Below are 13,136 nucleotides of genomic sequence, written 5' to 3'. Positions count from 1 at the left end.
AATAATAATGACCAGTAAGTCAGGAATGGATAACTTGAATGAAAATATCAGAAAGAATCTGGGGGGGAAAAAGAATTCAGGAAAGAGAAATAGTGTTGTTTGGCTGAACACTGTTGTTTCAGTGAGTAGTAGTATAATGGAGCAGATTCAACAAGGAGTGGGGATGAAGTCTGATTGTTATAGATGAAACAGTAAAGTTGGTTTGTGGAGGATCTTAGTTAGTAATGATGTGGTAAGGCTGGAAATATGTTGACCATAAGGGAAAAATTAAATATAGGAGTGTTAGGGAATAAATAGTGGAGGCAGATCCTGAACCTGGAGATGACAGGGAGAGATCTAGTAGAAGGATCAGTCTTAAGCAGGAAATTGAGCACCTTTTTCTGAAACTGCTAGGAAGGAGGAGGGGCTGGTATGGAGAGCAGGGAATCCTTAGAAGTGATATTAATGTCTGGGAGTGCCTCTCATGCTTTGTTTGGGAGGAGGATGTACCCCTGAGGCTACAGGAATAGACCTGCACAGAAATGGGAACAAATATCCTTTGCTGACACTCTGAGATTAGTTGTGGTAATGAATCAGAACTTCATTTAAGTCCTTAAGCCAGTTTTTTGGTTTTTATATGTTTTTCATTTTTGTTTTTGGCAAACTGATGGGGACCACGGTTAGGGCAAATCAGTGTGGAAACCTTTCTTTGATAATCCTCAAAACTGAGAAGTCCTTGGAGAGCCTTCTGGTCAGCTGCTAAAATCCAGTCCTGTCCAGCATTGATCATGAGAGGGCCTTTGGCTCCAGCCTCTATTGAACTACAGAGCCACAGACTGTCCAGTTTGTAATCAGCAGTTCAGATTTAGGCTTCAGGTAAATCTGCATAATCTCTTCCAGAAAATAGAAGAGAAGGAAGAACTTCCCAGTTCGTGTTATAGTTCTGATACCAAAACCAGGCAAGGACAAGTTTCCATTCCTAGCATCAGTCCTCTTCTTCATGTCTTCTTGTGCTGACACTTAGGAGTTGATTTCTGTTCTTGTTGCAGCTGCAGCCGACTCCGCCAGGTTCAGAGCATCTTGACCCAGAGCAGCAAGTCTCAACCCGATGGGATCCTCTGCATCCTTGGTCAGTACTTTAACGAGTTGGGGTAACTTTGCTTATGTTCAAGGAAGATATTAATAATAGTATCATTGTGAGATAAGCTTTGACTTAGTCTCCTTCTCCCAGCTCTTGTTCCTGTGAAATCTGTTGCTGCTCTAATGAGGTCAGGTGAGATGTCAATGGGATGAGGAGCCTCTATCACAGGGCAGGCACTTTGTATATACTATCTCATTTCTCCTCACAGCATTCTTAGAAGAGAGCAGTGTTATCTCTTTTTTACAGAGGGAGAAACTGAAACAGGAGATGGAACAGACTTGCTCGGGACCATTGAGTGGCAGAACTGGGCATTTACTTGTTCTTTACATTTTTTATTATGAAAATGCATCATATAATTTAAAAATTAAGACAGTGCTCCAATGATAATGAACAGAGCTTCGTAACCATCCCAGATACCCAATTCTACTCTTGGGAAATAGCATTGTCAGTTGTATCTTTTTCTTTAAACACAAATGGAAATATTTTATTCACACTGTTGTTAACCTAATTTTTAAATTTTCATTTGACAATAAATCCTGGCGATTTTTCCTTTTTTTTTCTTGGAGATTTTTCTATCTCTAATTGGTCTTCTTTGGGTACATAGATACATTCTGAGTGACTTCAGAAAACAGATAATGTTGAGGCATGAGAAAATGAACATATGTAGTAAAATTGGTGGATAGCTTTGAGCAAAAAAAAAAACCAGGGTAGAATGTTGGAAGGTAAGTATATTAAATAGATTTGAGGAGGCAAATAGTGATAGGAGAGATTTTTTTGCCTGTTTTGTTCACTCTTGAATTCCCAACACCTAAAATTGTGCCTGACATAGAGAATACCTCAATAAATACTATTGAATGAATTAATGTATAAGAGGTAGTTTCATGACACAGATGTTTGTGAACAGTGGAATACTGACCAAAAGGGAAAGAATATAGGTGTTTTGTGTTTAGGAGGTCAACACTGATCTCTGAAAGATCAGATTCAGATATCTCATTTTCATTTATATCCATAGTATTGAGTCGTGGAAGTAGAATTGTTAGGTCTGGTGGTTTGTCTATCAACCACCCAATTTCCTTCCCAGAAGCAGACCATTACTAGGTTCTTATTTGTCTTTCCTCAGATATTCTATGCGTAATTTCGTGTTTTCACTTAACAGCACTTGCATTTAGGCTTAGGAGAGGCAGTGGGCAGAGTAGTTAAAAACATGCACTCTGGAGCTAGGCAGGTTTTGGGTTTGAATCCTGATTCTACTACTCAGCCCAGAGGTTGGTGGGTCTCCATAAAAACATAGTTGTGGTGGACCTGGAATTCCTGCCAGAGGTTTCAGATGTTTAAACAACACTCATTGTATTCTCTCTCCAGCTCCAACTCTCAGAAGAGTGGAGGCTGTCTTTGCCATGAATTTACCTATGAATAAAAGCACCTGTTCATTACTTAAGCTGTTATATCAGTTGATTTTGTGTACCTCCATTTGAAATATGCCCCTCCACCAAAGTTTTGTTTGTTTAGTACTTCTGTACTTTTTGGCATTGTAAGATCCTCTAGGCTTATTTTGTGTATTTCTGCTCCAGTCCTAGAATCAGCATTTCTCTAAGGAGTGCTGGGGTTCCTTCTATTGGAGAATGGTATTAGAAGCCAGGATCTGGGCATTGGATACACTCTTGTTACTACTGGGATGTCATTGCTTCTAGGCCATAGGGTAGCTGACAAAAATAACAAAATACTTATGTGTACATTACCTGTAAATGTTATGAGTCATCTGTATCTATATTAAGTTAAACATGAATTAATATTAATATCTCAAGCCTACCCAATTACCAGATAGATTATTCTAGCTTCCCCCTTTTGAATATCTATAAACTACTTCACCAGTAAAAAAATTGGCAGCCATCATCTACTGTCAGTTTACTGAATTCCAATAGACATATATATCCATATCAGAATTATTAACCCCTAGGACCCCTATGAGAAACAACTTTGTCAGCTAAAGCATGGTGCCTACATATAGTTTCTTTTGCCTTTAAGTTTACATGGTCAATCTTTTTCATGTCAGCAATTTATGTGGCTGGAACTATTAGAAGTGTACATGCTGATGCTAGGTCTGCCCAGTCTACTATTTATTTTTAACTCTGTGGCCTTCTAAACTTTGGGACTTGGATAAGTGAGTCCATTCTGGCTTTTGATTCTTTTTCACCCCTCCCTTCACTGAAGCACTGAATGGGGTAGAACCGGGCTGTGCTGCTTTGATCTCAACTGAGAAGGGAGTTCTCTTATATTAGAATTCCTTGCCACAGGTAGTCCCTGGACCCCTGTGGTCTAAGTGACCATTACTTTTTATTTTTCACTTGTCTGAGCTACCATTAATAGTCCTCTTTCCCAGGCTCCAGCCATATTTCTATTCTTGGAGCTCTTTCTGCTCTAACTCCTTCCTCAGCCTCACGTAGACAGCTACCTACCACCTGCCTGTGACACGTTCTGTTTGCCCAGAGTCATAGCTCTGGGCTTTCATAGATACTCAGGAACCAGGTAGTACATATGCCCATGCCATTGACAGGTAGAAGTGGAAGCAGTATTGTTTAATTTCTTTTGTCTTTGACCTCAGCCCAACTAGACTGTAAGCTTCATGGGGGCCATTTGCAGGCATGTTTACCACACACTCCAGCATCCAACACAGTTCTGGGCCTTGAGCCTGATAAATATTTGTAAAAATGATGGGTGTCATTTGTCCTCTTTTTCACTTCTTTGAGTACTTTTCAAGCCACCTTAATCTACTTTTACTTATCTTTCATGTTTTAGTAAAGCTGTCTTTGAGAAGTGAATATTTTTTATCCCATATACCTATTCCATCTGAAAAATATGGAATTCCATGCCAGGACCTGGACCATATTTTCTGCTTTCTATACTCAAAAATTGCGTTTTAGAAATTAATAACTTCAATAATGTATGGTATATAATTGTCTAAACTATATAGATTTTGAAGTCCAACTAAGAGTACTTGATGCTTCTTTCACAGAGTTGCTTAATTTGGTTTCTGGATAAAACTGATGTGAGCTTCTGCCTTAATCATCAGGGTTTGGTAAGCAGGGGCAAATCATTAGGATTCATTTGTGTCCCATAGTACAGCTGATCAGAGCCTTCTTTGCCTTGCAGGAATTGATAGCAGGTACAATGAAGGCTGCAGAGAGCTGGCAAATTATCTTCTGTTTGGTTTGTACAATCAGAATACAAGTGATTTTGAGAAAACAGGGTTTTCTGAAGAAGTTCTAGATGGTAAGTATATATAGTATTATGTAATACACTCCTGTTAGTAACCTGGTTGATACAAGACTAGTGACAAGTAGTTTTCAGAATATGTTTAGTGGGTAAAGCAGCTTTAGGGGAAAAAGTGTGTATCAGTTTGACTTTATATCTTCTTGGCAAGATAGACCAGTTTTCCTCTGAATTGCCCACTGCCTTTACTTGTTGGGAGGTTCACATTATATGCTGTTGTCCTGTGAAAGCACATTCAATTGTGAGTAAAGGATGAGCCTCCAGGCTACTCCTACAAGGAAGACTTCATGTGGATTTTCAGCTTAGGAACAAAGGCTCTTTGTCCTGCTCTGTCTTTGGGAATTGTTTTCTGTGTGACTTTAATTCATGAGGATGCCCATGATTACAATGGAGGCTTTCTGCTTACATTCCCCTTTCTTCAGCTCTGAGACACTCTCCCTGTGTAGATGCTGATGTGGGCTGATGCCCAGGAGCTGTCTCTGATATCACATACTTAGCATCATGACTTGTCTGCCAGATGGATCAGGAGACACAGGAGTAGACAAATCAAACTGGACAAGAGACAGACAGCTCTTGTGAAGCAGCTGGGGAGTACATGAAAGCAAGCATATGATATTGGATATTGACATTGGAGTAATCTTGCAGTGGATATTGTGCAGTGGTTTTAAAGTAGGGCAGTTTTATTCCCCAATAGACATTTGGCAATATCTGAAGACATTTTTGATTGTCAAAACTGGACAGAGTAGCTACTAAACATCTGCAGTGCACAGGACAGGGCTCCCCTCCCCTCCCCCAACAAAGAATGATCTGGTTTAAACTGTCAATAGTTCTAAGGTTAAGGAACCCTGGTCTAGTGTGTATGAAAATTCTTCTGTGGTAAAATCCTTAACAATGTTTATCCTTATTGATTAAAGATTTCCTTTTTACTAGGAAGTACAGAAAAAGCAGGCTGCAATTATAACTTCCATTAAATTTTTTTCACTTTCACGGACGCCTGGGTGACTTAATGGTTGAGCGGCTGCCTTTGGCTCCCAGGGTCCCAGGATCAAGTCCCGGCATTGGGCTCCCTACAGGGAGCTTGCTTCTCCCCCTGCCTGTGTCTCTGCCTCTCTCTGTGTATCTCTCATGAATAAATAAATAAAATCTTTTTTTAAAAAATTCTTTCAATTTCAGATTTTGATTTTTTTTTAAAGATTTTATTTATTTATTCATGAGACACACAGAGAGAAAGAGAGGCAGAAACACAGGCAGAGGGAGAAGCAGTCTCCATGCAGGGAGCCTGACATGGGACTAGATCCTGGGACTCTAGGATCACGCCCTGGGCCAAAGGCAGGTGCCAAACCACTGAGCCACCCAGGGATCCCCTAGATTTTGATTTTTAAAAATGCTGCTTTATGCTGACAACATCTGCTGGTTTAGAAAGAGTTCATCTTGGAGTGCCTGGGTGGCTCAGTCAGTTAAGTGTCTCTTGATCTCAGCTCAGGTCTTCATCTCATGGTCCTAAGTTCCAGCCCTGCGTGGAGCCTACTTAAAAAAAAAAAAAAGAATTCATCTTGGCAGCCATTTAGAATTACAGAAAGACAGATGCTTATACCAGCCACATATTTCACTGCAGCCAAAATTGCTAAGGATATTGTAGTACTGAAATTAAGGGAATAGTTTAAATCCTCAAAGGTGTGCTTTTTATTTATCATTATCTTTATTCTGCCACGTGGCACAATGGTTGCTTATGAAATGAGTATTTTCTTTGAATTAATCGTTAATGAATTGAAAATGAATTAGTAAATTCATTTTTTAAATCCAAGTGGTTGGCAAGCTGAGATCACGGGCTTTATGTGTTTACATTGTGATCTCTATATGAGAGGAAAAGAAGCCTACATGAAGGATTTATTTTTTAAAAAGCTTTAAAAAATAGTTTACATATTCATCCAATTTTCTTACACTTTCATCTTTTACTCTGTTAATTTAGTTCAGAGCAATGATATCAGAGTCCTATGAGATTCTGAGAAGGCTTAATTTTAGTAATTGTTGCACTATTTCTTTTACTGGATCCTAATTCCTTGTGAAGTGTTACACATTAGTGTAGAAGAACACAGTCTATGCAGGAAGCCCCCTCAGGCTCTCCAGGTGACTTTAAACTCTCATTCCTCAGCAGACAATCTACAAGTGATTCAGGGCAAGGTTCTTAGAAGGCCTATATGAAGACCAACAGGATAAGAGGTGACCTGTGTCCCATCCCTTGCCCCCTTTTGATTCTAGTGCTTAACTGAGAGTCAGCAGTGAATACGCTACTCCAGACTGTGTTCCCTGGACACCTGCGTCTAACTGGGTGTGAGACACAGAATGATTTTTGAGAAATCAAAAGTGAGCATCATGGAGTTTTATTTTAAGAGGCCACCCAGTGGGGTGGTCAGCTGCAGTCCATATTCATCAGACTTAGGTTTTTGTAGAATATGGGCTGTCAGACATTTGTAGAATATGGTTGTGTTACTGTGTTGGCATTGCCCTAACCCTGCAGTTTCAGATGCTCCTTGCCTCCACGCTTTGCTTACTTCCAGCCACCTCCTCCAGCAACTTCCCTAGCATCATCTTATTAGAAAGATGCCTCAGATTGCTCTGGTTTCTGAGGAGCCATGCAATGGAGCTCTGCTTTTCTTCTAGAATTATGACTGCTTTCTTTCTCAATCTTAAAACTGCTTTAATATTCCTGCCCCATTTCATGGCTCTTCTATTAACTTATTTAGGTTTATTTGCACCCTTGGGATTGTTTTATTTATTTGACCCACCAATATCCATGGTTATTCCTTAAGTCTGTGAGCTGCTAATCTATTTATAGAAGCTTTATCCACTTGGCCTCTACTTCCTTCCTCTCAGCCTTTCCTGTGTACAGAGTTCACCGCTTACACAGTAACCCTTCCCAGAGCTGAACAGTGATGTTGTCAGGCCCATGATTGCCTTGAACTGACAGCCAGGAGATTTAGACATTGATGTCTGCAGAAGAACCATCACTGGCCATATTTGATGATATTTCCTGCCTTGGTGGCTTTAGGCTATCAAGCTTCCATTTGGTATTATCTGTGTAGCAAAGTACACAGCTAAGTCTGGTACCACAGATTTGACAGTGTTCAACTTTGCAAAAGCAGAACACCCCATAGGCTGTTCTTTTGACTTATTCTGTGCCTCCATTGTCATAACCAGAGAGTCACAGTAGTGGGAGCATTTCATGGGAACTAGAAAATCCTTGCTCCCCACATGTGAGTGTTCCACAAGTCACTTTGAGGCAAGTTGCCTAGTTAAAGAACTTTCAGTTTAGAGTTTTGTTCCATGTCTCTGAAATAGTTTTAGTGGTATTATTAGTTATGTGAGTAGAAAATGTGTAAAGGAAATGCCTTTGACAGTGTTGTGATTTGTGTTTTCCTTACAGATGTAATTATATTGATTAAATCAGATAGTGTCCATCTGTATTGTAATCCTGTAAACTATCGCTATCTCATACCCTATGTGGCACATTGGAGAAATCTGCATTTCCACTGCATGACTGAAAATGAGGTAAGGAGAAAAGACAGAATAGGCACTTAGAGACACTAAGGATACTCTTTCAGGAAAGTATAGATCTGGAACAGGAGGCCCCTTAAAAAAATCAAATTGCAGGATATCATTACACAAAAAAGTTGTTCTCGTGGAACTTTTTATAATTCGTTATGAGGCTACTTTATAGATGAATTGTATGCTTGATAGACAAAGGGACTCTTCAAATTGGGACCTAGTCATAGGCTTGTCACCCTAGCTTCCTGTCCTGCTTGTTTATCACCAGCCTGCACCCATTCTCTTAGGGGGACTAGTGCCATGGATTGCCTCAGGAGAGTTTGATAAGCTTTTTTTTTTTTTTTAAGATTTTATTTATTTATTCATGAGAATACACAGAGAGGAGAGAGAGAGAGGCAGAGACACAGGCAGAGGGAGAAGCAGGCTCCATGCAGGGAGCCGGATGTGGGACTCAATCCCAGGTCTCCAGGATCACGCCCCGGGCTGTAGGCGGCGCTGAACCGCTGAGCCACCGGGGCTGCCCTTGATAAGCTTTTGTAACAGTTCTGTGTTTGGATTTTTTTGGTATTTGTTTCCTTTTGGGCTCTTTTGAAGAATTTGGCTGGCAATCGGAACTTGAGATTTAGGATTTCATGGAAACGGTGACCTAATATGGTTCAAAAACCTTTACTTCTTTTTTTTAAGTTAAAGATATTTATTATAAATCCTAACCAATCACTAAAATAACACAACAGACTTATAATCTAACAAAAAAATAAAAATTATAAAAGATACTGATGTACAGTTGACCCTTGAACAACTTGGGAAGAACGCTTCTTTCCATATGAGCTTTTGGGGAATTTTTGAAGCAAGTTTTCTGTCTTGCATATAGGTATCTGATCCATTTTGAGTGATTTTTATGCATGGTGTTAAGACAAAGGAATGACAAGTGTTTCTGACCAGCAAACACAAAAATTTGGCTTTGGAAACACCCTCTTAGGTGCAGTCCTCTATAAATGTCATTTGAGAGAACTCTGATAAAATACCAAGAAAGTAGGGGGTTTTGCATGATATCTCCTCAGAGCCTGTTTTCCTCTCAATTTCCTTCTTCAGTATGAAGATGAGGAAGCTGCAGAAGAATTTAAAATTGCCAGCTTTGTGGACATGGTTCGAGACTGTAGTAGAATTGGCATTCCTTATAGCTCCCAAGGTAAGTATCTGACAGCAAGCTGTATCAGAACCTTGCTTAGATGTGTGAATCCAGTGTTTCTACTTCTCCTTCCATTTGAAGCATTCAGCTGGGAAATGCATTGATCTATTTTCACTAAAGGCAGAGAATCAAGCAGAATGAAATTTGGGGATTTTTCTGTGCACGCTGGTACTCATAACTGAAATTTCTGTAAAACACAGCAGGCCATCTAGTCAGATACAAGAACTGATAAGGGATTTACCATAGTTGCCATCTAGCTGTGCCACTTAACTATAAGTAGAGTATAGCTGTGGAGCCTGTTGTTAATAAGAAATAGTAATTCCGGTAGCTATTAAAAATATGCTGATAGTAAGGCTCAAAAATGGTGTGTACCAGTGAGAATGGGGAAAATTAACAAGGCAGGAAACAACAAATGTTGGAGAGGATGCGGAGAAAAGGGAACCCTCTTACACTGTTGGTGGGAATGTGAACTGGTGCAGCCACTCTGGAAAACTGTGTGGAGGTTCCTCAAAGAGTTAAAAATAGACCTGCCCTACGACCCAGCAATTGCACTGTTGGGGATTTACCCCAAAGATTCAGATGCAACGAAGCGTCGGGACACCTGCACCCCGATGTTTCTATCAGCAATGGCCACAATAGCCAAACTGTGGAAGGAGCCTCGGTGTCCATCGAAAGATGAATGGATAAAGAAGATGTGGTTTATGTATACAATGGAATATTACTCAGCGATTAGAAACGACAAATACCCACCATTTGCTTCAACGTGGATGGAACTGGAGGGTATTATGCTGAGTGAAATAAGTCAATCGGAGAAGGACAAGCAGTGTATGTTCTCATTCATTTGGGGAATATAAATAATAGTGAAAGGGAATATAAAGGAAGGGAGAAGAAATGTTGGGAAATATCAGGAAGGGAGACAGAACATAAAGACTCCTAACTCGGGGAAACGAACTAGGGGTGGTGGAAGGGGGGAGGAGGGCGGGTGTTGGAGGGGAATGGGTGACGGGCACTGAGGTGGACACTTGACGGGATGAGCACTGGGTGTTTTTCTGTATGTTGGTAAATTGAACACCAATAAAAATTAATAAAAAAAAAAAATGGTGTGTAAAAATAAAGGAAAAAATCAACAAGTTTATGGTGCTTATATCTTATTTAAAAAAAAAAAACTTTATGCACTGGAGCTATTGCTCTAAGAAAGGAAAACTTTTGATTGGGTACTTTTCCCTTGAGGAAGTTGATTGGCTATGTTTCTTAAGGGGGAAGAGCCAAGTTTGGGTCTGTTAATAATTATATCCACTAAGTGATGCAAGTCAGATGTAATAGACCACTATTTATTTACTAACTTACTTACTTAGGAAGCCAGAATGTGAATATATACTATAGAGAAATCTGCATTTATGTAACTTGTTATGGTTTGAATTTTCTTTGGCTTTCATTTTATATTTCTAGTTTTAATATCTAACCACTTTATCTGTCTTATTTTGCTAAATATGGCTGTTGGTGAACTTGTGAGATATGATGCCTGTCTAACCACATTAGATCAGATGTAGACTGTTATATCCAGGATGGTATTTGATACATGTTGTTTTATTTGATTCCTGTAGGTCATTTGCAGATATTTGATATGTTTGTAGTAGAGAAATGGCCAATTGTACAAGCCTTTGCACTTGAGGGCATTGGAGGGGATGGATTTTTTACCATGAAATACGAGGTATGTATGAAAAGCAGTATGCCTGACTTTTGTCTGCCATTTGCTGTCTTTATGACAGGCCCCTACAATGTGAGTGTGATCATTATAACACTCTGAAAAGCTAGCAGTGGTCTCTCAAGAGTATGGAGCAAGTTAAAGAACCTGAAATGGAAAATAGATGCTATGCAAAGCTAGTCCTAAAACTAAACTCCTGTGTCCTTTCTTTTAGGAGTTTCTCTCTGTCCTCTTTTCTCTCTTTTCCCCATTCTGAATCCACTGTTTTTCTGTGTACTCCTGTAGCACTGTAGGCTGATTCCACTTGCAGCTTTTTTTGTCCTGTTTTTTTTTTTTTTTTAAGATGTTATTTATTTATTCATGAGAGACACAGGCAGAGATCAGGCAGAGGGAGAAGCAGGCTCCCTGTGGGGAGCCTGATGTGGGACTTCATTCCAGCACTCCAGGATCATGCTCTGAGCTGAAGGCAGGGGCTCAACCACTGAGCCATCCAGGTGTCCCTTTTTTTGTCCTATATAACACATTTTCACACACCCCTGCTCATGTACCTACCACTCTTGGCCTCTGGATTGGAAGCTCCTTGCGAACAAAAACAGTTTTTTCATTGTTGTTTGTATCTCAGAAATTCATACAATTGAAGAACTGTTCAAGAGCAATGAAAAGGACAGTGCAGAATTTTGGATAAGTACAGCATACTAGAGGAATAAAAGGGTTATCTTTTGGGGCAGCCTGATGGCTCAGCGGTTTAGTGCCACCTTCGGCCCAGGGCGAGACCCAGGATCAAGTCCCGTGTCAGGCTCCCTAAATGGGGCCTGCTTCTCCCTCTCTATGTCTCTCATAAATAAATAAAATCTTTTTTAAAAAAAGGGTTATCTTTTGTGTCAAGAACTGTGTCTTAATTTCAGGCAGCCTGGGTGGCTCAGCAGTTTAGTGCTGTCTTCAGCCCAGAGCCTGATCCTGGAGACCCAGGATTGAGTCCCATGTCAGGCTCCCTGCATAGAGCCTGCTTCTCCCTCTGCCTCTGTCTCTGCCTCTCTCTGTGTGTCTCTCATGAATAAATAAATAAAATCTTAAAAAAAAAAAAAAGAACTTTATCTTATTTCACTAATCCTTCCATCTAGGAGATGACACATAGATCTTTGTTAACTGAATTAAGGCTTGAGTCTAGGAGGAGGCCACCCAGAGTGCATATTAAGGAGGATGGCCTCATAGGTTAGCCTCGTCACTATAGGTGTCTCCCAGTGAGATGACCTGCCCCCAGCACAAAAACAAGAAGTGAGCATTGACATGCTCAAAATGGGGACATACTATTAGGCATAAAGTAGGTGGGACCTTTGGAGGCATGACCCAGGGCTAATTACTACCCTTCCTTCCAAGAAGTAGCGTTGTCCCTATCAGTTGAGTGAATTCTTGTCTGATTTCCACAATACAGGATTTCCACATACTGTAATGTGGAAAGAACATAGGATGTAGGGTTGAAGAGAAGTACACCAGTTGGACTCTACTTTTCTTGCTCCAAACTATAGTATTCTCACATTGACTATAAGTAGCAGAACTTCAGCAAAGCTATGGGAGCTGCCTCTGCTAGGAAGTAAAGCTCTCTTATTTATTTGAGAGACATGGTTTATTTGTTTATATATTTATTTATTTGTTTATTTAATTTTATTTTTTGAGATGTATTTATTTATTTGAGAGATAGAGAGCAAGCAAGCACGGGTGGGAGGAGGGGCAATGGGAGAGGGAAGGAAGTAGACTCCCTGCTAAGCATGGAGCCTGCCACCATGTGCTCTCACTACCATGAGATCACAACCTGAGCCAAAATCAAGAGTCAGCCAACTGAGCCACCCAGGCCCCTCTATGCTCTTTAATTTAGAAGAGTAGGGACATGAGGTAGCTAGGTGGCTCAGTTAAATGTCCGATTGTTGATCACAGGTCAGGTCTTGATCTCAGGGTCTTGAGTTCAAGCCTTGCACTGGGCTCTACACTGGATTCTTTTTTTTTTTTTTTTAAGATTTTATTTATTTATTCATAGAGATGCAGAGAGAGAGAGAGAGGCAGAGACACAGGCAGAGGGAGAAGCAGGCTCCATGCAGAGAGCCCGACGTGGGACTCGATCCCGGGACTCCAGGATCATGCCCTGGGCTGCAGGCGGCACTAAACCGCTGCGCCACCGGGGCTGCCCTCTACACTGGATTCTATGCTGGGTGTGGGGCCTACTTATAAAAAAAAAAAGTAGTACACTAGGAGGCTGCAGGGTTAATGCAAACCAAATGGGGCAGGCCTTCTGGCTCCTGCCTTAAGGTGTA

General features: G+C 40.5%; 1 protein-coding gene across 2 annotated transcripts in view; it reads left to right on the top strand.

Annotated features, from left to right (window-relative positions):
- DNAAF9 (dynein axonemal assembly factor 9) overlaps positions 1–13,136 on the top strand; it is a 143,381-nt gene that overhangs the window by 21,590 nt on the left and 108,655 nt on the right. For both annotated transcript variants that reach the window (XM_072736258.1, XM_072736257.1), the window contains exons 2-6: positions 1,029–1,108; positions 4,271–4,390; positions 7,815–7,939; positions 9,029–9,125; positions 10,730–10,836. In XM_072736258.1, coding sequence (XP_072592359.1) covers positions 1,029–1,108; positions 4,271–4,390; positions 7,815–7,939; positions 9,029–9,125; positions 10,730–10,836 — 529 coding nt within the window. The remainder of the gene's footprint in view (positions 1–1,028; positions 1,109–4,270; positions 4,391–7,814; positions 7,940–9,028; positions 9,126–10,729; positions 10,837–13,136) is intronic.

The sequence above is a fragment of the Vulpes vulpes genome, chromosome 14, assembly GCF_048418805.1.
Source record: "Vulpes vulpes isolate BD-2025 chromosome 14, VulVul3, whole genome shotgun sequence".
In the NCBI taxonomy this organism is placed as follows: Eukaryota; Metazoa; Chordata; class Mammalia; order Carnivora; family Canidae; genus Vulpes; species Vulpes vulpes.
Note: the sequence above shows the minus strand (reverse complement) of the source record. Positions and strands in the feature narration are given on the sequence as shown.